This window comes from Anthonomus grandis, chromosome 17 (assembly GCF_022605725.1).
Source record: "Anthonomus grandis grandis chromosome 17, icAntGran1.3, whole genome shotgun sequence".
Lineage (NCBI taxonomy): Eukaryota > Metazoa > Arthropoda > Insecta > Coleoptera > Curculionidae > Anthonomus > Anthonomus grandis.
Window position 1 is genome coordinate 18,727,853 of NC_065562.1, and position 22,598 is coordinate 18,750,450.

General features: G+C 36.8%; 1 protein-coding gene across 1 annotated transcript in view; it reads left to right on the forward strand.

The window, feature by feature from the left end:
• Positions 1 to 22,598, forward strand: part of LOC126746171 (transmembrane protein 132E) — a 29,826-nt gene that overhangs the window by 361 nt on the left and 6,867 nt on the right. The window contains exons 3-12 of the mRNA XM_050454317.1: positions 5,417 to 6,015; positions 14,759 to 15,061; positions 15,484 to 15,660; positions 15,874 to 16,043; positions 17,826 to 18,076; positions 18,130 to 18,288; positions 18,344 to 18,542; positions 18,599 to 18,742; positions 20,240 to 20,442; positions 20,505 to 21,000. Of these exons, the coding sequence (XP_050310274.1) occupies positions 5,973 to 6,015; positions 14,759 to 15,061; positions 15,484 to 15,660; positions 15,874 to 16,043; positions 17,826 to 18,076; positions 18,130 to 18,288; positions 18,344 to 18,542; positions 18,599 to 18,742; positions 20,240 to 20,442; positions 20,505 to 21,000 (2,145 nt within the window). The 5' untranslated portion in view covers positions 5,417 to 5,972. The remainder of the gene's footprint in view (positions 1 to 5,416; positions 6,016 to 14,758; positions 15,062 to 15,483; positions 15,661 to 15,873; positions 16,044 to 17,825; positions 18,077 to 18,129; positions 18,289 to 18,343; positions 18,543 to 18,598; positions 18,743 to 20,239; positions 20,443 to 20,504; positions 21,001 to 22,598) is intronic.

The following is a 22,598-nucleotide window of genomic DNA, read 5'->3' on the forward strand; positions in this document are numbered from 1 at the left end:
AAAATGGAAATTGGCATTTTATGGGTTCGAGCCTAGAACAGCTTGTGTGATTAAAAGCTTTGAGTATGGAGGCCAAGGGACTTACCCTAAAAATTAAAAAGTTAGGTTAGCAGGTTTGTCGATTACGTTGAAGATTCTTGCTGATTCTGGGTACAAATACCACTAAAATACAAATTAATTTCCATTTAAAGAAGGCCTTGAAAAACAGCAAAAAGTACCTATTTATTGACACAAGATAAGTCCCCCTAATCCCAAAATCAAATAAAATCTGATCATATAATCGGCTATGAGGCGCCTTTCATCATAATCCCATTTATAGAAAATTCTGGTAGTGCCGCGTATAAAGCTACGCACCAGAGGAATCTCGTGAATGGCGCCGTGCCGCCGGCCAAGTTAACGCACTGGCACTACTCTCATAGGCGATTGGTGAGAGGGAAAGGGGCAGGAGGGACGTGCGGTGAAAACTAGTACCCAACCAGAACCAGAACGTGCAAGTGAGATGCAAGAGGAAGCTGCACCACCATAACAGGACCCGCAGCTGCAGTCGCGAGAGATGGAGCGGTACCATCGGTACGTGGGTGTGCGGGAGCTGCTTCTCGTTTTAACGTACGACCGTTAGTACCTTGGGCCATAGTATAGTGGGTTTTAATTTTTTTCTTTTTTGAAAATTGTGACTGCTAAGTTTGCCGTATGTTATATGGTTCTTGAGGATTTGTTAACACAAATGGTACTACTGTGTGTTTGTTTATTTGGACTATTAATTGTTTCGCAAAGGAAAGGAATGCCTTGGCAATCTATTTATGACAACAGGAAACGCATACTTTAAGCAGGTTTGTAGTGCAAGTACGTCTATTTTTGGCTCAATTAATATGTTCGGTTTCCTTGCCGCCTTATTTTAATTATTATGAACAGTCAGTCCTTTAATTATTGACCTCCCTAAGTTTGACAACATCGCCTCGAGGTGCCACGCCCAAATGGGAGGAGCCTCGGCACTTATTACATTATAGAGGGGGCAGGGCCTTGTTGCAAAATTTGGCCCAATGGGCGGGTTATTTGTCAAAACGATGTTATACCCGAAAAGTCTTCCTCAAAATGGGAAAATGTTTATAATTATGGTTTTTATTTTTTTTCTGGGAAATTATAAAATGGAGAAAAAAATCGTTAAAATAAATTTTGTTTGGAATATCAATGGGCATCAGATGCAATAGAAAAATAATGTTTAAGTCCAATAGTTGTCCGGAAAATTGGGAAAAACCTCTTAGCAGTTTTTCCTCATTTTCTCGAAAACTATTGGGAATATGGAAAATGTTCTTTTAGCATTAGAATCTTAATCAAAAATAGAACAAATGATAAAGAATAACATTTAGTCGTAAATGTCAAAATAAAGAAGATATAGAGGATTTTTGAGAAATTGTAGCAGTACTCTTTGCCACGCCTACTGGACGTAGTAAAGATATAATTTAATAACGATGGGCGGGGCTTAGAATATACGCGACGATGCCAAATCTCCGAATCATTTTACTGGATACTATCGTATCTTATTACAACATGAAACCCCGAAATTGGTAATTCGACTAGGGCCTTGTCTGAACGAAAGTCAAGTTAATTAAATAATGGTTTGTGTCCCCCATGAGTAAATCATAAAAGGGGTGGAGTGGGTGCACGTGTATGTGGCACGTCTCTATTGTAATACGGGTAGCTCGAGGGTCATAAGTCTATTAACTCTAATGGAAGTTGTGTAATATACGAGAGAACAATGGATGGATTATTGTCAATATTATGTATGCTCAAGAGAGAGAGAGCGCGAGGGAATTTACCGCACAACTTCCTGAATTTATGTACCCTCGGTAAATATTTGAGAAACGAATTAGGTCCTTTACATAAAAAGGTTTTACAGCTCCAACAACACCTGTTCTCGCTTATATTATGTTTCCTTTGTGTTTGATGTGCAGGTCAAAAACTCCGTGCTGCTCGACTTTTACCTGAAAATCATCTTCTTCTTCGGTACCGTCGGTGGTTCTAGCGAGTTTTCGTGGTTCTTCACTCGATTTAGAAAGTCCCCGAGTGCGTTTAATACACGGATGAGAGTCTGTAAAAATTCATCTTTTATCGCTCTTAGTAAACAAATTTGGCAACCATGCAACGTGGGCTCCATCTTGGAGCAAAAATTTAAATCGAAAGGGAGGCCCTGGAATTTATTATCTTAGTTGACATTTACTTGACAAGTGACAGCCCAAATTCGGTTTAATGGCTATGATCTAGAGGGCCGTGACTAATGCCTTAATGTGAGTAATTAAAAAAAAATTCCAGTAAATTAAAGAAAATATATGGAAGCGGAGCTTATAAACAGGCCGCCATCTTGTTTTTCTGATTCTGATTATACGATACGGCGCTCGCTTGACAGCTGTCATATGCCAAAAACAAACGTCTATTTTTGCACCCTTCCACTATAAATATTCCAGAAAAAAAACCTCAAAGGGTGTCATTAAAGGATCGATTATTCCCGTTGACTTAACTAAGTAGGGATGAAATATGAGACTCTCTATCCGGAATGTTACTTATTACATATATAAAGGGAGGAAGTTGGGGGAGAGCGGGCAAATATCCGCCCTGTCAGCGTTCTGTTTGCCCGCTCTTCTATGTAAGATGACGTCATCGTGACTTGCGGAAAATCATTTAAAAAAAAAAAACCACTTTTAAGGGTGGGGGAGGGGTTAAATACGCCCTGTATATGACTATAAATTAGTGTCCGTCTTTTCCCCCATAAGGGCTAGAAATTTAATAAAACGGGCCGAAGAGAAAAAAGATGATTGGAGAGGGTGGAAGTTAATTCGAAATGTCTTTGAGCATAGGCGTATCAATTTTTTTGTCCCAATTTGCCCTATGTTCCTCTATCAACGCTCGCGAGTTGATTTACTAGGGGAAACTGGGGTAAAAGTGTATTAAATTTGGCGGAAAAATGCTGAAATTTGAAATAAATAATCAAAAAAAAAAAACACGTTTGTTGCTCTATGGACTTGCCTGGAAGTTCCAAAAAATGCCTTTCATTAAGTGAAAATTGCCTCAAATGCCTGGAAAGGTTGCTTTGACTACTTGGGACTCAAGTGGTTATTCCAGGCAGTTGAGACTCCTTCCAGGCAATTTTCTGGATTAAATTTATGCCTGAAAATGTCGGAAAATGATTCTCAATAGTGTCAACTGCCTGGACGTATCAAAAAATGACTTTTATTAAGTGAAAATTGCCTCAAATGCCTGGAAAGCTTGCTTTGACTAATTGGAATTTAAGTGACTATTCCAGGCAGTTGAGACTCCTTCCACGCAATTTTCTGGATGAAATTTATGTCTGGAAATGCTGGAAAATAATTCTCAATAGTGTCAATTGCCTGGACGTATCAAAAAATGACTTTCGTTAAGTGAAAATTGCCTCAAATGCCTGGAAAGGTTGCTTTGACTACTTGGAACTTAAGTGACTATTCCAGGCAGTTGAGACCTCTTCCAGGCAATTCCCTAAATGAAATTTGTGCCTGGAAATGTTGGAAAATGATCCCCTATAGTTTCAACTGCTTGGACGTATCAAAAAATGTCTTTCATTAAGTGAAAATTGCCTCAAATGCCTGGAAAGGTTGCTTTGACTACTTGGGACCCAAGTGGCTATTCCAGGCAGTTGAGACTCCTTCCAGGCAATTTTCTGGATGAAATTTACACCTGAAAATGTCGGAAAATGATTTCCAATAGTGTTAACTGCCTGGACGTATTAAAAAATGTCTTTCATTAAGTGAAAATTGCCTCAAATGCCTGGAATGGTTGCTTTGACTACTTGGGACTCAAGTGGTTATTCCAGGCAGTTGAGACTCCTTCCAGGCAATTCCCTGAATGAAATTTGTGCCTGGAAATGTTGGAAAATGATCCCCTATAGTGTCAACTGCCTGGACGTATCAAAAAATGACTTTTATTAAGTGAAAATTGCCTCAAATGCCTGGAAAGGTTGCTTTGACTAATTGGAATTTAAGTGACTATTCCAGGCAGTTGAGACTCCTTCCAGGCAATTTTCTGGATTAAATTTATGGCTGAAAATGCTGGAAAATAATTCCCAATAGTGTCAACTGCCTGGACGTATCAAAAAATGTCTTTCATTAAGTGAAAATTGCCTCAAATGCCTGGAAAGGTTGCTTTGACTAATTGGAATTTAAGTGACTATTCCAGGCAGTTGAGACTCCTTCCACGCAATTTTCTGGATGAAATTTATGTCTGGAAATGCTGGAAAATAATTCTCAATAGTGTCAATTGCCTGGACGTATCAAAAAATGACTTTCGTTAAGTGAAAATTGCCTCAAATGCCTGGAAAGGTTGCTTTGACTACTTGGAACTTAAGTGACTATTCCAGGCAGTTGAGACCTCTTCCAGGCAATTCCCTGAATGAAATTTGTGCCTGGAAATGTTGGAAAATGATCCCCTATAGTTTCAACTGCCTGGACGTATCAAAAAATGACTTTTATTAAGTGAAAATTGCCTCAAATGCCTGGAAAGGTTGCTTTGACTAATTGGAATTTAAGTGACTATTCCAGGCAGTTGAGACTCCTTCCAGGCAATTTTCTGGATTAAATTTATGGCTGAAAATGCTGGAAAATAATTCCCAATAGTGTCAACTGCCTGGACGTATCAAAAAATGTCTTTCATTAAGTGAAAATTGCCTCAAATGCCTGGAAAGGTTGCTTTGACTACTTGCAACTTAAGTGACTATTCCAGGCAGTTGAGACTGCTTCCAGGCAATTCCCTGGATGAAATTTAAGCCTGGAAATGCTGGAAAATGATTCCCAATAGTGTCAACTGCCTGGACGTATCAAAAAATTACTTTCATTAAGTGAAAATTGCCTCAAATGCTTGGAAGAGTTGCTTTAACTACTTGTAACTCAAGTGAATATTCCAGGCAGTTGAGACTCCTTCCAGGTAATTTTCTGGATGAAATTTATGCCTGGAAATGCTGGAAAATGATCCCCAATAATTTCAACTGCCTGGACGTATCAAAAAATGACTTTCATTTAGTGAAAATTGCCTGGAAAAGCAGCTTTAATTACTTGCGACTCAAGTGTCTATTCCAGGCAGTTGAGACTTCTTCTAGACAATTCCCTGGAAGAAATCGACGCCTGGAAGTATTTAAAAAAACCCTTAATATTGTAACCAAAATGTTCCCAATAAAATCAGAAATTTAAAAATAACGTTTGTTGCACTATGACTCTTTTAATTGGCATTATTTTACGGTCACACCCTATTGCAAAAAATTGGTAAGCCTGTACCACTTTTACCCCATTCGCCCCTAAGGTTCCTTGACTTTAATTCAACAACGTACTATGTCATAATAAAGTAGTGGAACGTGGGGCAAAAAAAAATTATTATTACTATGATTATTTTGTTCCAGATTAGGTGGTTAAGCAAGAAAAGGACCACCCCTAAGAAATCCCATCTAGACCCCGGAAAGTAACGTATTAGAGAAAAAAAAGAACAAAACGAGAGAGAAAGAGAGAGGAACGAAAAATTATTATTAGTATGAAGAAGTGGGTCTGCCGGTTGGGCGCCGGCGGCGCCCCAAAGTTCCGTACGTCGTCGTGGCGTCGAGGGACGGCGAGGGGCGTCGGGGGCGGGGGGTCGACTCTCATTCAGCAGCGGCGCAAGGCGGCGGCCTCCTCCTCCTCCTCCTCCTCGTCATCATCGTCGTCGGGAATCCGGTCAATACTCCAGACGACCCGCGACTCGCACACATCGAACGGGATCGTCGTGCGTTCGGCGCGTTTTCTCTGCTGAATTTTCGGGACTTTTTGGAACTTTCGAAAAAAAAAATTTAATTAAAAATCAATCAAGGGTGCATCGTAGTGTTTTGTTTGTTGGATTTTTGATATAAGAGACAAATGCCGGGGATGTGATCAGTTTTTCTCCCTATATGGTGACATTGTAACTACTTTAGCGACGTCATTGCCATGATGATGGCACCGATTTGGATTATTTTCTCGTTTATATTGGGTAAGTGGTCCCTGCTTTTTCCATGTTTGTCTTGGACAAATTGTGACGCGTCCTACATTTTGAACTCTCCTCTGAGGCTCTTAATCCTCCCTTAAAAAGGGCGAAAACGAGTTTATTTTGACAAGGAATGCTTAGAGGCGTGTTCTAGTTTAATGGACTTCTTTGGTACCGTCACCCAAATATCCTAATATTTCTAAAATTGTTTGTCGGACTCTCCTGAACCCAAAGGATCATTTATATAGGATATTCTGCAGAATATTTAGCCATTACTTTCATTAGAATATTCCTATTAGTTTTTGAGATTTTGGATCTTAAACTAAGTGAACCTTCAGAGAAGACTTTCTTCTTAAGCACCCCTACTAAAAAATGCCAATATGTTCAAATTAGTTTAGACTGAAATAAAGTACATAAGGAATATTCTAATTTTTCTTTTACAAGAATATTCTCATTAGTTTTTAAACTTTAAACTGAGTGGTCACCTTCTTCAAACTTTACACTTGGAAAATTTTTGAGATTTTTGCACTTTAAAGTGGGGTGGTCACAGGATCAATTATCCTCTGTTAGAGTCACACAAAAATGGCTACTTAAGGGAATATTCACCATAATGGCAATCCCAAGTAAGTACCTAAGAATACTATGTTGGCTTTATAAGACAACCCTGCTTTTTTTTTAACCCAGAATCTACATCGCTTTAATTAATTAATTAGAATAAATAGACGTTTGTTGCACTAAAAATGTTGGATATTTTCTGCGTTAATAAAAAAAACTCATAGTCACGGAAAAGTACGCCAACGTGACAACGCTGTATGTGGATTAACACAAATGATTTTCTAAAAAACGCGTTTGTTACACAATAGACTTTGGACAATTAAATTAAATACTATCCTGAATGTTTGGGTGTTATTTTTTGGAAATAAAGCTTTTGAGATCCAAGGATCTCCCTTATATGAAATTATTGGGAAAGATTGTTTAAATTTTCTAATTTTTCCAAGCAGGGTACTCAACCGTTTCTTCCAGGCAGTTATTTTATTTTGGAGAGCGGGGTTTCAAGTGCCTGGAAGTTCTGGAAAATTAGTCCCAATGGTGTCAACTGCCTGTACATATCAAAAAATTACTTGAAAATTCCCTTAAATGCCTGGAAAAGTTGCCTTGACTACTTAAAATTGAAGTAACTATTCTAGGCAGTTGAAAATTCTTCCAGGCAATTTCCTGGAAGAAATCGATGCCTGGGAGTGTCGAAAAATGACTCCCAATATTGTCAACTGTCCAAAAGTATCAAAAAATTACTTTCAATACTATAAAATTGCCTCAAATGCCTGGAAGAGTTGCTTTATCTGCTTGGAGCTCAAGTGACTATTCCAGGCAGTTGAGACTCCTTCCAGGCAATTTCCTGGATGAAATTTATGCCTGGAAATGCTGGAAAATGACTCCCAATAGTATCAACTGCCTGTACCTATCAAAGAATGACTTCCATTACTTTATAATTGTCTCAAATGCCTGAAAAAAAATTCTTTGACTACTTGGAACTCAAGTGACTATTCCAGGCAGTTGAGACTCCTTCCAGGTAATTCCCTGGATGAAATTTATGCCTGGAAATGCTGGAAAATGATTCCCAATAGTGTCAATCGCCTGTACGTATTAAACAGTGACTTCAATTATTTTAAAATTGCCTCAAATGCCTGAAAAAAATTTCATTGACTACTTCTAACTTAAGTGACTATTCCAGGCAATTGAGACTCCTTCCAGGTAATTCCCTGGATAAAATTTATGCCTGGAAATGCTGGAAAATGATCTTCAATAGTGTCAATCGCCTGTACGTATTAAACAGTGACTTCAATTATTTTAAAATTGCCTCAAATGCCTGAAAAAATTTCTTTGACTACTTGGAACTCTAGTGACTATTCCAGGCAGTTGAGACTCCTTCCAGGCAATTCCCTGGATGAAATTTATACCTGGAAATGCTGGAAAATGATTCCCAATAGTGTCAATCGCCTGTACGTATTAAACAGTGACTTCAATTATTTTAAAATGCCTCAAATGCCTGAAAAAAAATTCTTTGACTACTTAGAATTTAAGTGACTATTCCAGGCAGTTGAGATTCCTTCCAGGCAATTCCCTGGATGAAATTTATGCCTGGAAAATGACTCTCAATAGTGTCAATGGCCTGTACGTATTAAACAGTGACTTCAATTACTTTAAAATGCCTCAAATGCCTGAAAAAAAATTCTTTGACTACTTGGAACTCAAGTGACTATTCCAGGCAGTTGAGACTCCTTCCAGGCAATTCCCTGGATGAAATTTATACCTGGAAATGCTGGAAAATGTTTCCCAATAGTGTCAATCGCCTGTACATATTAAACAGTGACTTCCATTACTTTAAAATGCCTCAAATGCCTGAAAAAAAATTCTTTGACTACTTGGAACTCAAGTGACTATTCCAGGCAGTTGAGATTCCTTCCAGGCAATTCCCTGGATGAAATTTATGCCTGGAAATGCTGGAAAATGACTCCCAATAGTATCAACCGCCTGCACCTATCAAAGAATGACTTCCATTACTTTATAATAGTCTCAAATGCCTGAAAAAATTTCTTTGACTACTTGGAACTCTAGTGACTATTCCAGGCAGTTAAGACTTCTTCCAGGTAATTCCCTGGATGAAATTTATGCCTGGAAATGCTGGAAAATGACTCTCAATAGTGTCAACCGCCTGTACCTCTCAAATAATGACTTCCATTACTTTATAATTGTCTCAAATGCCTGAAAAAATTTCTTTGACTACTTGGAACTCAAGTGACTATTCCAGGCAGTTGAGACTCCTTCCAGGCAATTCCCTGGATGAAATTTTTGCCTGGAAATGCTGGAAAATGACTCCCAATAGTGTCAACCGCCTGTAAATTTAAACAAATCAATTAAAAAAATTGTGTCAATTATTTAATTTAATCCATTAAAAAAAAATCGAAATTTTTGGGAAATTTGGGTTAAAAGAATGTTAGTCGATATTTTTATTTATTTAAAAGCTTTTACTGATCTAGGGACATTTGTTGAACTATAGACGTTGGACATTTAATTACTGCATTTAAAGAACGTACATATTCAAGTAAAAATATGCCAACGTGGCAACGCTGCGTGTAAAATAACAAAAATTTGATATTTATTTGAAGCGTTTGTTGCACTATGAACCTTGGACAATAAAATTTTTAAAAATATCCTAATTTTCTAAACATCTCTCGAAATTTGGGTTAACGTGACAACACTGCTTGTTTTTTAATCCAGAATCTCTATTTTCTTATTAGTCCATTAGGACGTTTGTTGCATTATGGATGTTGGAAATTGACTGCATTCGTTTTAAAAAAATCTTATATTTCAGGGAAAAATAGGGCAATGTGGCAAGGCCGCATTTGTTTTAGTCTAAATTTGATATTTCTTTAATTCACGTTTGTTACACTATGGATCTTTGACAAAAAAAAATGAGAAAAGTGTCTGAATTTTAGGAGAAAATTTGGAAGCATGGCAACACTGCGAGTGATCCAAATTTCAATTATTAATAATCCTGTCAACTGAAAAAATGCGGTGTTGAAAAAACACGTTTGTTGCACTATGGACCTTGGATAATTAAATTAAAAAAAATCTTAGCTGTGAATTATTTCTCATAACCTCAATTTAGAAGTTTTTTGAATTTTTGCTTTTTCTACTTCAGACCATCAATTATATCAACAAATAAAATCATCGATTTTTATTATTACTTTAAAAAACGTGTTTGTTGTACTATGGACCTTTGACAAAGAAAATCAGTAATTTCCAAAATTTAGGGAAAAGTTTGCAAACTTGGCAGCCCTGCGAATGATTCAAACCTAGATTGTTAATAATCCTAACAATCTACCAGCTTGGTTTGTGAAAAATTGCATTTTTGTGATAATTAAAAAACACGTTTGTTGCACTATGAACCTTGCACAATAAAATCTAGAAAAAATGAAAAAAAAAGGTTATTTGTCAAAAATTTACTCAGTCCAAAGGTCACAAATTTCTTTTTTTTTTTTGAAAATCTTGTCACAGTTTTCCCAAAAAATTCATATTTGAATTGTTGGGGTCAGAATTAAAAATCCGATCTCAAATTTTAGGCACAAATGTGTAAACTTGGCAACCTTGCCTATCTAACCTAAATCGTTAGAAATCGAACGAATTTACCATTTTCGATTAATAAAAAATACGTTTTTTAATGAAACAGTGATGGTTTAAAAAAACACGTTTGTTGCACTATGGGCCCAAGAAAATTAAATCTAAAATTTTTTTTTTTTTTACAAAAACTGATTTTTTGAAAATCATTCCTGGAAGTGACGTTCCATGTGCAAAGATCTCAAATTTCAGTTTTTTTTTTTTTTTTTCAAAAATTTGGCACAGTTGTTCACAATAGGAAAAACACGTTTGTTGCACTATGGACCTCGGACTAAAAAAAATATATTTTATTTTGAAAATTTTATTTGTACTTTGAGTGTCAATTATAATAGTAACAATTTTCCGAAAATTATCCAAAATTTAGGGAAAAATGTGGCAACGTGGCAACCTCGCGTATGTTAACAACCTGAATTATTAAAAATCGTGTCATCCATGATTTTCGTTTATTAAAAAATACGTTTTCTAATGCAATCGTGATTGTTTAGAAAAAAACACGTTTGTTGCACTACGGCCCTTGGACAATTAAATATAAATCTGAAAAATATAATTTTTGACAGTGTTCTGATGTCCAAATGTTTAATTTTTTCCCAAAAATTTCTCAGTTTTCCAAAAAAAAATTCTTAATCAGGAAAACACATTTGTTGCACTACTCAACCTTGACGATATAATCTAAAAGTGTAATTTGCAAAACACATTCCACCTTATCTTAATCCAGGCTTAATATATTGCGTTCGGCGACAAAATAGATGAAACTCATCATTATTCTAAAAATAACATTTGTTGCACTGCGTATTTCAAAAACACGAATTTTCCTAATAGATCCCAACATATTAATCCATATATAGTTAAATCCATGGACTGTCATTTGGTTGACAGTTGTTTTGACATATAAATCCCTTGTTGCCATCTCCTTTTAACTGGAAATATTGGTCTTTCTTTTTTTTTACAATACTTTTGCCGCTTCAAATTCACGTCAAGGCCAAAATGGCGGGTGGGTGCCATCTTGGAAACCCGTCAAAGGGAAATATCTCGATATTTTTTTTAAGGAAAAATCACTCACAATGTTCACACGCTCGCAATTTCCGTAATTCTCGGTCATTTATTTTATTCCATTACGTGATCTGCACGTTCCCTCGGTTTCTTTACGCGATCCATGCGCTTTATTCGGTCTTTTTATTGGCCCGAAGCCAATTGATGAACAGCTGCTGCTGCGGCCAGATTCCCCGATACCTCGCATTATATTATTTTATTCCCTTCGTCGTCTTGGGCAGGGTCGATTTTTACAATGATTTTTCTCAGCATTATTTAGGTCACTGTGTAGTATTTGTGCGAAAACTACCATAAAATATGAGATCTATGATATAATAACTTAACGGTGGTTATATAAGGGTTGCATGACTGGGTCTGCCGGGGGTAATAAATTAACCTTATCGATCCGATAACAACCGAAAAGCGACTCACGCTCCTAAAAAAGAAAAACCCGCCACTCCGGAAAAGATTAATTTTCCTTAAGAGTCTCTCGTTAATTCGGGTCAGAGAAATTAAAAATGTTATTTTACGCTTTTAACGGGCGTAGGCTTAAGGGGGGGCCCAACAAAGTACCACACCGATATAATATTAAAACAGATTTTACGGTGTATTTCTAAAAATAAACAAACGCCAACCGAACATTCCGAATATCCATAAACCAAACAAATTCCGGTGCGTGTTTACACGTTTTAAATATCATGGATGGCGTCAAGTGACGACTTTATTTCTTTTGAATTTTTTATGGTGTGAAGTGACATTTTCGCACGGATATAGGCCACCATGGACGACGTTTAAGTGGTACCAAAAATTTGACGGCACCATTAGATTTGTGAGGAAAAATTAGCTGAAAAAGAGTACCATGTCGATGGGTTTATGTGAATTTTTAAGAAAGTTACGATTTTCGTGTGAACCGTCAGTGGTACCAAAAATCTAATTTGACCATTAGATTTGTGGGAAAAAGTTAGTTGAAAAAGAGTACCATGTCGATAGGTTTATTTGAATTTTTAAAAAAGTCGCGATTTTTGGGTGAGCGGTCAGTGGTACCTAAAATCTAATTGCACCATTGAATTAGTGAGGAAAAATTAGCTGAAAAAGAGTACCATGTCGATGGGTTTATTTTAATTTTTAAGAAAGTTACGATTTTTGGGTGAACGGTCAGTGGTACCAAAGATCTAATTGCACCATTGAATTAGTGAGGAAAAATTAGCTGAAAAAGAGTACCATGTCGATAGGTTTATTTTCATTTCTAAGAAAGTTGTGATTTTTGGGTAAACGGTCAGTGGTACCAAAAATCTAATTGCACCATTGAATTAGTGAGAAAAAATTAGCTGAAAAAGAGTACCATGTCGATGGGTTTATTTTCATTTTTAAGAAAGTTGTGATTTTTGGGTAAACAGTCAGTGGTACCAAAAATCTAATTGCACCATTGAATTAGTGAGGAAAAATTAGCTGAAAAAGAGTACCATGTCGATAGGTTTATTTTCATTTCTAAGAAAGTTGTGATTTTTGGGCAAACGGTCAGTGGTACCAAAAATCTAATTGCACCATTGAATTATTGAGGAAAAATTAGCTGAAAAAGAGTACCATGTCGATAAGTTTATTTTAATTTTTAAAAAAGTCGCGATTTTTAGATGAACAGTCAGTGGTACCAAAAATCTAATTGCACCATTGAATTAGTGAGGAAAAATTAGCTGAAAAAGAGTACCATGTTGGTGGGTTTATTTTCATTTCTAAGAAAGTTGTGATTTTTTGGTAAACGGTCAGTGGTACCAAAAATCTAATTGCACCATTGAATTAGTGAGGAAAAATTAGTTGAAAAAGAGTACCATGTCGATGGGTTTATTTTCATTTTTAAGAAAGTTGTGATTTTTGGGTAAACGGTCAGTGGTACCAAAAATCTAATTGCACCATTGAATTAGTGAGGAAAAATTAGCACAAAAACGAATACCATGTCGATAGGTTTATTTTAATTTTTTTTAAAACTTGCGATTTTCGTATGAACCGTCAGTGGTACCAAAAATCTAATTTGACCATTAGATTTGTAGGAAAAAATTAGCTGAAAAAGAGTACCATGTCCATTGGTTTATTTTAATTCTTACGAAAGTGGCGATTTTTGAGTGAACCGTCAGCGGTACCAAAAATCTGATTGCACCTTTAAACTTGTAACGAACTACCTTTTTTGACCTGAAAAAGAGTACCCTATCGATAAGTTTTTTAAAAAGTTGCGATTTTCGGGTGAACCGTCAGTGGTACCAAAAATGTGACTGCACCACTAAATTTTCAAGCAAAAATTACCCTTTTAAAGACCACCATGTTCATTATAATTCTTAAGAAACGTTTTTAATTTTACGTCAGTGGTACCAAAAATCTTTTCAATTAACTATGCTCAAATAAAAAAAAAACACTATTTAAATGTGCTTACCTAGAGACGTCTTTCAACGATACTACTTTTACACACAATTCGGTAGTCAAAACAGTCATAAATTAATTGACAAGTGCGCCCATAAAATCCTTAAGTAAATAACGGGATCCGGCTGGCGTTTAACGGGATTAGGTCAAGGTTTTGACTGTTTTAGTTTTATTTTATTTGGAAATATAATTCATTGCTGATCCAGACAATCTCCAAATTTCCTAGTCCATATCCAGGATTTATGAATAGAGATATCACAGCTGCATTATAGAGCACAGGAACTGGGTTATCGTTGTCAGTAATTTACCGTTCGGGGCCGATACACACAAATTAGATTAATGCATTTTAATGGAATTGCGGTATCCAGGATTATTATTCGAACTTGTGTCTCTTATTAATTATTATAGTTCCATTGCGTGGGCCGAATAATAATTTTTCTTGCGATAACTGTCTAATCACACAGATAACGTTATAAGTTAACAATGAAAGGAAATTGTGATTTTTGAGTAAGGTAGTACCAAGAATCTGATTGCACCATTGAATTACTGAGGAAAAATGAGCTGAAAAGGAGTTGCATGTCGATGGATTTATTTAGATTTTTAAGAAAATTGTGATTTTTGGGTGTACCGTGAGTGGTACCAAAAATCTGAGTGCACCATTAGATTTGTGAGGAAAAATTGGCTGAAAAAGAGTACCATGACGATAGGTTTATTTTAATTTTTAAGAAAGTTGCTATTTTTGGGTGAACCGTCTGTGGTACCAAAAATCTGATTGCACCATTAGATTTGTAAGGAAAAATTAGTTGAAAAAGAGTATCATATCGATTGGTTTATTATTATTTTTAAGAAAGTTATGATTTTTGAAGGAACCGTCAGTGGTACCAAAAATTTGTTTACACCATTAGATTAGTGAGGAAAAATTAGCTGAAAAAGAGTACCATGACGATAGGTTTATTTTATTTTTTAAGAAACTTGCCATTTTTGAGTGAACCGTCAGTGGTACCAAAAATCTGATTGCACCATTAAATTCCTGAGGAAAACTTAGTTGAAAAAGAGTACCACGTCGACAGATTTATTATAATTTTTAACAAACTTAAGATTGCGACAGTCAGCGGTACCAAACATTTTTCAGGTTCGAGCGTGTCGGTGAACGTCCATTTCGAAAACAAAGATGGCGGCTTCTTCCTGAAACAGCAACCGCGACAACACTACACGGGCTCCTCCGGGAACGCCCTGGCCCTCCCCGACACCCTCGCCGCGGGGGTGGGCGGGGCCTCGGCGACTAACTCCGGAGCCCCCCTGTCCATCGACAGGTTCACGGTGCTCCAGAGCAGTCAACCGATTTCCGTGAGGGCCACTTACGGACCGTTTAGCACCAAGCAAACGGTACCCGCCCGATACGTGGTACCCGATCCGGTACCGATCAACACCACCGGTCTGTAAATATATATAGATATACAGGGTGTCTCACGACGAATAGACGCGATCGATATCTCAGAAACTAATTATTCAAAAATTTTGAAAATTTGGCAACATGGCACAGTCTATGGGGGCCACTCAAGTAAAATATTTTGACAGTTGTGACGTTTCCGATTTTACCGGAAGTATAATAGGAAACACAACAGGGTTTTCCATTTAAAATAACGAAGTTGACACCTACTTCCGGTATAACCGGAAACGTCACAACTGTCAAAATATTTTAGTTGTGTGGCCCCCATCGACTGTGCCATGTTGCCAAATTTTCAAAATTTTTGAATAATTAGTTTCCGAAATATCGGTCGCGTCGATTCGTCGTGAGACACCCTGTATAAGACATCATAACACCGGATTTCTGGATTACTAACTGGCACATTCCAGGTCCGGTCATAGACCTTCAGGATCAAGCGACTCACCATCTGGATATGTCGGCTCATATCGTTCGTATGGAGATTCCACGTGATTCCCCGGTACTCCGGGTACTGTTCCATACGGGAACGGATCCGGGAAGTAGAAGGCAAATCTTATTAGCCAGACACCAGCAAAGGGTCTGTATTGGTGAGTGACTTCACTATAAAACGATTTTAATTATTTTAAGTGTCTTATGGCGCCGCCGTCCGGAATGTCTTCACATGTGCGGCAGATTTAATTAATCTCTTGGTAATTGCATGCGTTTTCGAGTGCTTGATGTCTTGCAATCGTCAAGTGGGTTAAATTATTATTATTATTACGCCAAAGCGAGTGGAAATGATGACGTATTTTTGTTTGTAGTTCTTCACGCTAGTTTGGATCAACATTCCCCCCTTCATACCGCTTGTAGCCCCGATGGAGAGGATGGAGTCTGTCTCGCTCAGATTACCATTCCTTCGTCGTGGTGGCCTCCGATGCCTGCGCCAGAAAAGGATGGAAAACCTGTTAAGAGTCCTCCACGTCTAGTACAGGTGAGTAACAAGCTTCTATGGAAGTTTAAGGAAATCGTTAGTGGTACCGGAAATCTGAGTGCGCCATTAGATTTGCGAGGAAAAATGAGCTGAAAAAGAGTACCATGTCCATGGGTCTATTTTCATTTTTAAGAAAGTTGTGATTTTTGGGTGAACCGTCAGTGGTACCAAAAATCTGATTAGTCCATTAGATGTGCGAGGAAAAATTAGCTGAAAAAGAGTACCATGTCGATGGGTTTAATTTAAATTTTTAAGAAAGTTGTGATTTTTTGGGTAAACCGTCAGTGGTACCAAAAATCTGATTTGTCCATTAGATTTGCGAGGAAAAATGAGCTGAAAAAGAGTACCATGTCGATGGGTTTAATTTAAATTTTTAAGAAAGTTGTGATTTTTTGGGTAAACCGTCAGTGGTACCAAAAATCTGATTTGTCCATTAGATTAACGAGGAAAAATTAGCTGAAAAAGAGTACCATGTCCATGGGTCTATTTTCATTTTTAAGAAAGTTGTGATTTTTGGGTGAACCGTCAGTGGTACCAAAAATCTGATTAGTCCATTAGATGTGCGAGGAAAAATTAGCTGAAAAAGAGTACCATGTCGATGGGTTTAATTTTAATTTTTAAGAAAGTTGTGATTTTTTGGGTAAACCGTCAGTGGTACCAAAAATCTGATTAGTCCATTAGATGTGCGAGGAAAAATTAGCTGAAAAAGAGTACCATGTCGATGGGTTTAATTTTAATTTTTAAGAAAGTTGTGATTTTTTGGGTAAACCGTCAGTGGTACCAAAAATCTGATTTGTCCATTAGATTTGCCAGGAAAAATTAGCTGAAAAAGAGTACCATGTCCATGGGTCTATTTTCATTTTTAAGAAAGTTGTGATTTTTGGGTGAACCGTCAGTGGTACCAAAAATCTGATTTGTCCATTAAATTTGCGAGGAAAAATGAGCTGAAAAAGAGTACCATGTCTATGGGCCTATTTTTATTTTTAAGAAAGTTGTGATTTTTTGGGTAAATTGTCAGTGGTACCAAAAATCTGATTTGTCCATTAGATTTGCGAGGAAAAATGAGCTGAAAAAGAATACCATGCGATGGGTTTAATTTTAATTTCTAAGAAAGTTGTGATTTTTTGGGTAAACCATCAGTGGTACCAAAAATCTGATTAGTCTATTAGATTTACGAGGAAAAATTAGCTGAAAAAGAGTACCATGTTGATAGGTTCATTGTAATTTTTAAGAAAGTTGCAATTTTTGGGTAAACCATCAGTGGTACCAAAAATCTGATTAGTCCATTAGATTTGCGAGGAAAAATTAGCTGAAAAAGAGTACCATGTCCATAGGTCTATTTTCATTTTTAAGAAAGTTGTGATTTTTGGGTGAACCGTCAGTGGTACCAAAAATCTGATTTGTCCATTAGATTTACGAGGAAAAATTAGCTGAAAAAGAGTACCATATCGATTGATTTATTTTAATTTTTAAGAAAGTTGTGATTTTTTGGGTAAACCGTCAGTGGTACCAAAAATCTGACTGCACCATTAGATTTGCGAGGAAAAAGTAGCTGAAAAAGAGTACCATGTCGATAGGTTTATTTTAATTTTTAAGAAAGTTGCAATTTTTGGGTAAACCATCAGTGGTACCAAAAATCTGATTTGATCAGTAGATTTGTGAGCAAAATTTCGCTAAAAAAGAGTACCATATCGGTTGTATCTTATGTCAACCTTTAAGAGACTAGTCACTTCAATAGAACCCGCAGCAGTACCAAAAATCTAAAAATATCAACTTATTTAGGTGGCCTATTCGGTGTTAGAACCGTGGCCAGATGAGGGCGAAGGCTGCCACCCAAAGATGCAGGTGCAACCCTCGGTGGTACTCGGTACCATCCCCTTAACCCCCGCAAAAAGTGCTTATAAGGAGCTAAAGCTCACTGAGGCGATCACCATGCTCGTGCCCCATCCGCCCTTGTTTCCCATGTCCAGGATTCACACCACCGTATTCATCGATAAGGTGAAGGCAAAGACTTTAACCGCCACTAGTATCAGGTAAATTTAAAGATAAAAGTGTGGACTCCAGAAACATTTCGGGGGTGTTCCAGGGCAAGGGTGAAGAACGGGATCAGGATTCTGGACGTGACGCCCTCCGTGAGCAACATGTGGAACATCACCGTTGATATTAATAATCGACATACTAGTGCAACGATTACCTTAATCAGGAAAGAACCTTTTGAGGCAGAGATCAGTGGTACCAGTGGGGGGTGAGTGCCGCTGGAATAATTGAACTCTGGATGGTTCTAAGCTTAACTTCCTTAGGGTCAGTGAGCTGTTCACGTGTCTCCTGGAAGTAGCCGAGGAGGAAATCATTGATGCAGCCCGGATCGTCTGGAACGCGCGATTTGAGCCGCATCCAGACGATTCCGACCAGGACACTCATCGGGAGGAGGGTCGAAAGTCCATTACGAAGTTCGATATACAAAAGGACGACATTCAAGCGGTGGTACCCATAAGTAAGGTAAGTGGAAATGTTATATTTTTATTACAGGGTGATAAATCGTCTTTTAAACGTAGAATTGGGAAATCTTGAATACGGCCGTCCTTACTGGTCAGCAAGTGTCGCAGGCGATGAAGGTTTTCGTCGTTTCCCAAGCGGGGAAAGCGGCCGACGTCACTTTCCAGGCGTCCTGTCATTCCGAGGACGATAGTGTTATTAAGGTAAGTGAGGAGGTGCAGGTTTTGTGAAAAGTATTATTAGTATAGAAAATCCGATTGCACCATTAGATTCGCGAGGAAAAGTTAGCTGAAAATGAGTACCGTGTCGATGGGTTTATATTGATTTTTAAGGAAGTTGTGATTTTTGGTTAAACCGTCAGTGGTACCAAAAATCTGATTGCAGCATTAGATTTGTGAGAAAAATCTAGTTTAAAATGAGTATCAAGTCGATGTTTTTTTTTTGATTTTTAAGAATGTTTTGTGTTTTCTGGTAAGCCATCAGCGGTACCAAACATTTGATTTGACCAGTAAATTTGTGAGGAAAAATTAGCTGAAAATGAGTACCATGTCGACTGATTTATTTTAATTTTTAAGAAAGTTGTAATTTTTGAGTAAAGTATCAGTGGTACCAAAAATCTGATTGCACCATTAGATTCGTGAGGAAAAATTAGTTGAAAAAGAGTACCAAGTCGATTGGTTTATTTTAATATTTAAGAAAGCTGTGATTTTTGGGCGAACCATCAGTGGTACCAAAAATCTGATTAAACCATTAAAGTTGTGAGAAAAAAATTATTGAAAATGAGTACCAGTTCAATGGGTTTTTTTAAATTTTTAAGAATGTTTTGTGTTTTCTGGTAAGCCATCAGCGGTACCAAAAATTTGATTTGACCATTAAATTTTAAAGGAGAAATTAGCTGAAAATGAGTACCATGTCGATTGGTTTATTTTAATTTTTAAGAAAGTTGCAATTTTTGAGTAAAGTATCAGTGGTATCAAAAATCTGATTGCACCATTAGATTCGTGAGGAAAAATTAGTTGAAAAAGAGTACGAAGTCGATTGGTTTATTTTAATATTTAAGAAAGCTGTGATTTTTGGGCGAACCATCAGTGGTACCAAAAATCTGATTACACCATTAGAGTTGTGAGAAAAAAATAATTGAAAATGAGTACCAATTCAATGGGTTTTTTTTTTAATTTTTAGGAATGTTTTGTGTTTTCTGGTAAGCCATCAGCGGTACCAAAAATTTGATTTGACCATTAAATTTGTGAGGAAAAATTAGCTGAAAATGAGTACCATGTCGATGGGTTTATTTTGATTTTTAAGGAAGTTGTGATTTTTGGTTAAACCATCAGTGGTACCAAAAATCTGATCGCAGCATTAGATTTGTGAGAAAAATCTAGTTGAAAATGAGTATCAAGTCGATGTTTTTTTTTTTTATTTTTAAGAATGTTTTGTGTTTTCTGGTAAGCCATCAGCGGTACCAAAAATTTGATTTGACCATTAAATTTTAAAGGAGAAATTAGCTGAAAATGAGTACCATGTCGATTGATTTATTTTAATTTTTAAGAAAGTTGCAATTTTTGAGTAAAGTATCAGTGGTACCAAAAATCTGATTGCACCATTAGATTTGCAATGAAAAATTATCTAACAATGATTTTCAGGAAAATAATAAAAAAAATGTTACAATAATGATTTATTAAACTAAACATGTACCACAGGTCTCCTCGTCATGCGGATCAGTTTACGTAGACGGTAGTGAGCAACGAGGTTCGATAAACGGTTCCGTATTAGTGAAATACGGAACCTACACCGGCCTGGCGAAATTCGTCGTCTGGATGCCCGAATTCCCTCTGGAATTGGTCGTCGCGGACACCAAATTGTCCCAAATTAAATCCTGGAGAATACCCGATTACCATCCCGCGTGAGTCTCCCTTAAACCCTCCAGGTATCAATAGTTTTACTCAAAAAAACATTCTTCTATAGAGGAAAAAACAAACGTAGACGTAGACGCTCCTTCAGTCCATGGAACTCCAACGTGGACGATCTCGGGGTACTCGTGGAGAAACCCACTTGTCGTCTACGTTATCAGCAAACCTCCGTGGACGTTTACGCCCGTTTTATGGCCACCGATCACGAATCGGGGCGAGTGAATTACTTGATCAACCGCAGAACCTGGTTGAGGGTCACCGATTTGGTGTTACCGTGGTTGAGGGTGAGCGATCCCCGAATCGCCAGTTTACACGGGAAAATCCTGCAGGGCAGGAACGTGGGCAGAGCAGAGGTTCAAGTTTTGTCGCCCATAACCAGCCGAGTGTATGGGTCCAAGGAGATCCGAGTGGTCAACGATAAGGTGGGATTGAAGAATATGCAGGTGCAAGTGGTTTCAGGGTTGCAATTGAACATTTCGCCGGATAGTACGATCGAGAATGGTTATGTGGCCGAGACCACTGTGTCCAGGAAGCTTACGGCCCAATATCAGGTAAGTGAAGGTGTGGTTTTCAGCTTTAAAGTTTAAGGTTTTTGAAATGTGATCACCATTGAATTTTTGGGGGAAAATTAGCTGAAAAAGAGTCCTACCATGTCGATAGGGGGGATTTTAATTTTCAAGAAAATTTTGTGTTTTTGGGAAAACCATCAGTGGTACCTAAAATCTGATTTTACCATTGAATTTCTGAGAAAAAATTAGCTGAAAAAGAGTACCATGTCGATAAGGTTATGTTGATTTTTAGGGAAATTTGGGTTTTTGAGAGAACCATCAGTGGTATTCAAAATCTGATTTCACTATTAAATTTCTAAGGAAAAATTAGCTGAAAAAGAGTACCATGTCGATGAAGTTATTTCAATTTTTCAGAAAGTTGGTATTTTTGAGAGTACCATCAGTGGTACCAAAAATCTGATTTGACCATAAGATTTGTGAGGAAAAATTAGTTGAAAAAAAATACAATGTTGATGGGGTTATTTTAATTTTTAGGGAAATTAGTGCTTTTGAGAGAACCATCAGTGGTACCTAAAATCTGTTTTTATTATTGAATTTCCGAGAAAAAATTAGCTGAAAAAGAGTACCATTTTGATAAGGTTATGTTGATTTTTAGGAAAATTTGGGTTTTTTGAGAGAACCATCAGTGGTGCTCAAAATCTGATTTTACCATTGAATTTCTGAGAAAAAATTAGTTGAAAAAGAGTACCATGTTGATGAAGTTATTTCAATTTTTCAGAAAGTTGGTATTTTTGAGTAAACCGTCAGTGGTACTAAAAATCTGATTTGACCATTAGATTTGTGAGGAAAAATTAGTTGAAAAAAAAATACAATGTTGATGGGGTTATTTTAATTTTTAGGGAAATTAGTGCTTCTGAGAGAACCATCAGTGGTACCTAAAATCTGTTTTTACCATTGAATTTCTGAGAAAAAATTAGCTGAAAAAGAGTACCATTTTGATAAGGTTATGTTGATTTTTAGGAAAATTTGTGTTTTTTGAGAGAACCATCAGTGGTGCTCAAAATCTGATTTTACCATTGAATTTCTGAGAAAAAATTAGTTGAAAAAGAGTACCATGTCGATGAAGTTATTTCAATTTTTCAGAAAGTTGGTATTTTTGAGTAAACCGTCAGTGGTACTAAAAATTTGATTTGACCATTAGATTTGTGAGGAAAAATTAGTTAAAAAAGAGTACCATATCGATAACGTTATATTGATTTTTAAGAAAATGTGGGTTTTTGAGAGATCCATAAGTGGTACTCAAAATCTGATTTCACCATTTAATTTCTGAGGAAAAATTAGCTGAAAAAGAGTACCATGTCGATAAAGTTATTTTAATTTTTCAGAAAGTTGGTATTTTTGAGAGTACCATCAGTGGTACCCAAAATCAAATTTGACTATTAGATTTGTGAGGAAAAATTAGTTGAAAAATAATACAATGTTGATGGGGTTATTTTAATTTTTAGTGAAATTAGTGCTTCTGAGAGAACCATCAGTGGTACCTAAAATCTGTTTTTACCATTGAATTTCTGAGAAAAAATTAGCTGAAAAAGAGTACCATGTCGATAAGGTTATGTTGATTTTTAGGGAAATTTGGGTTT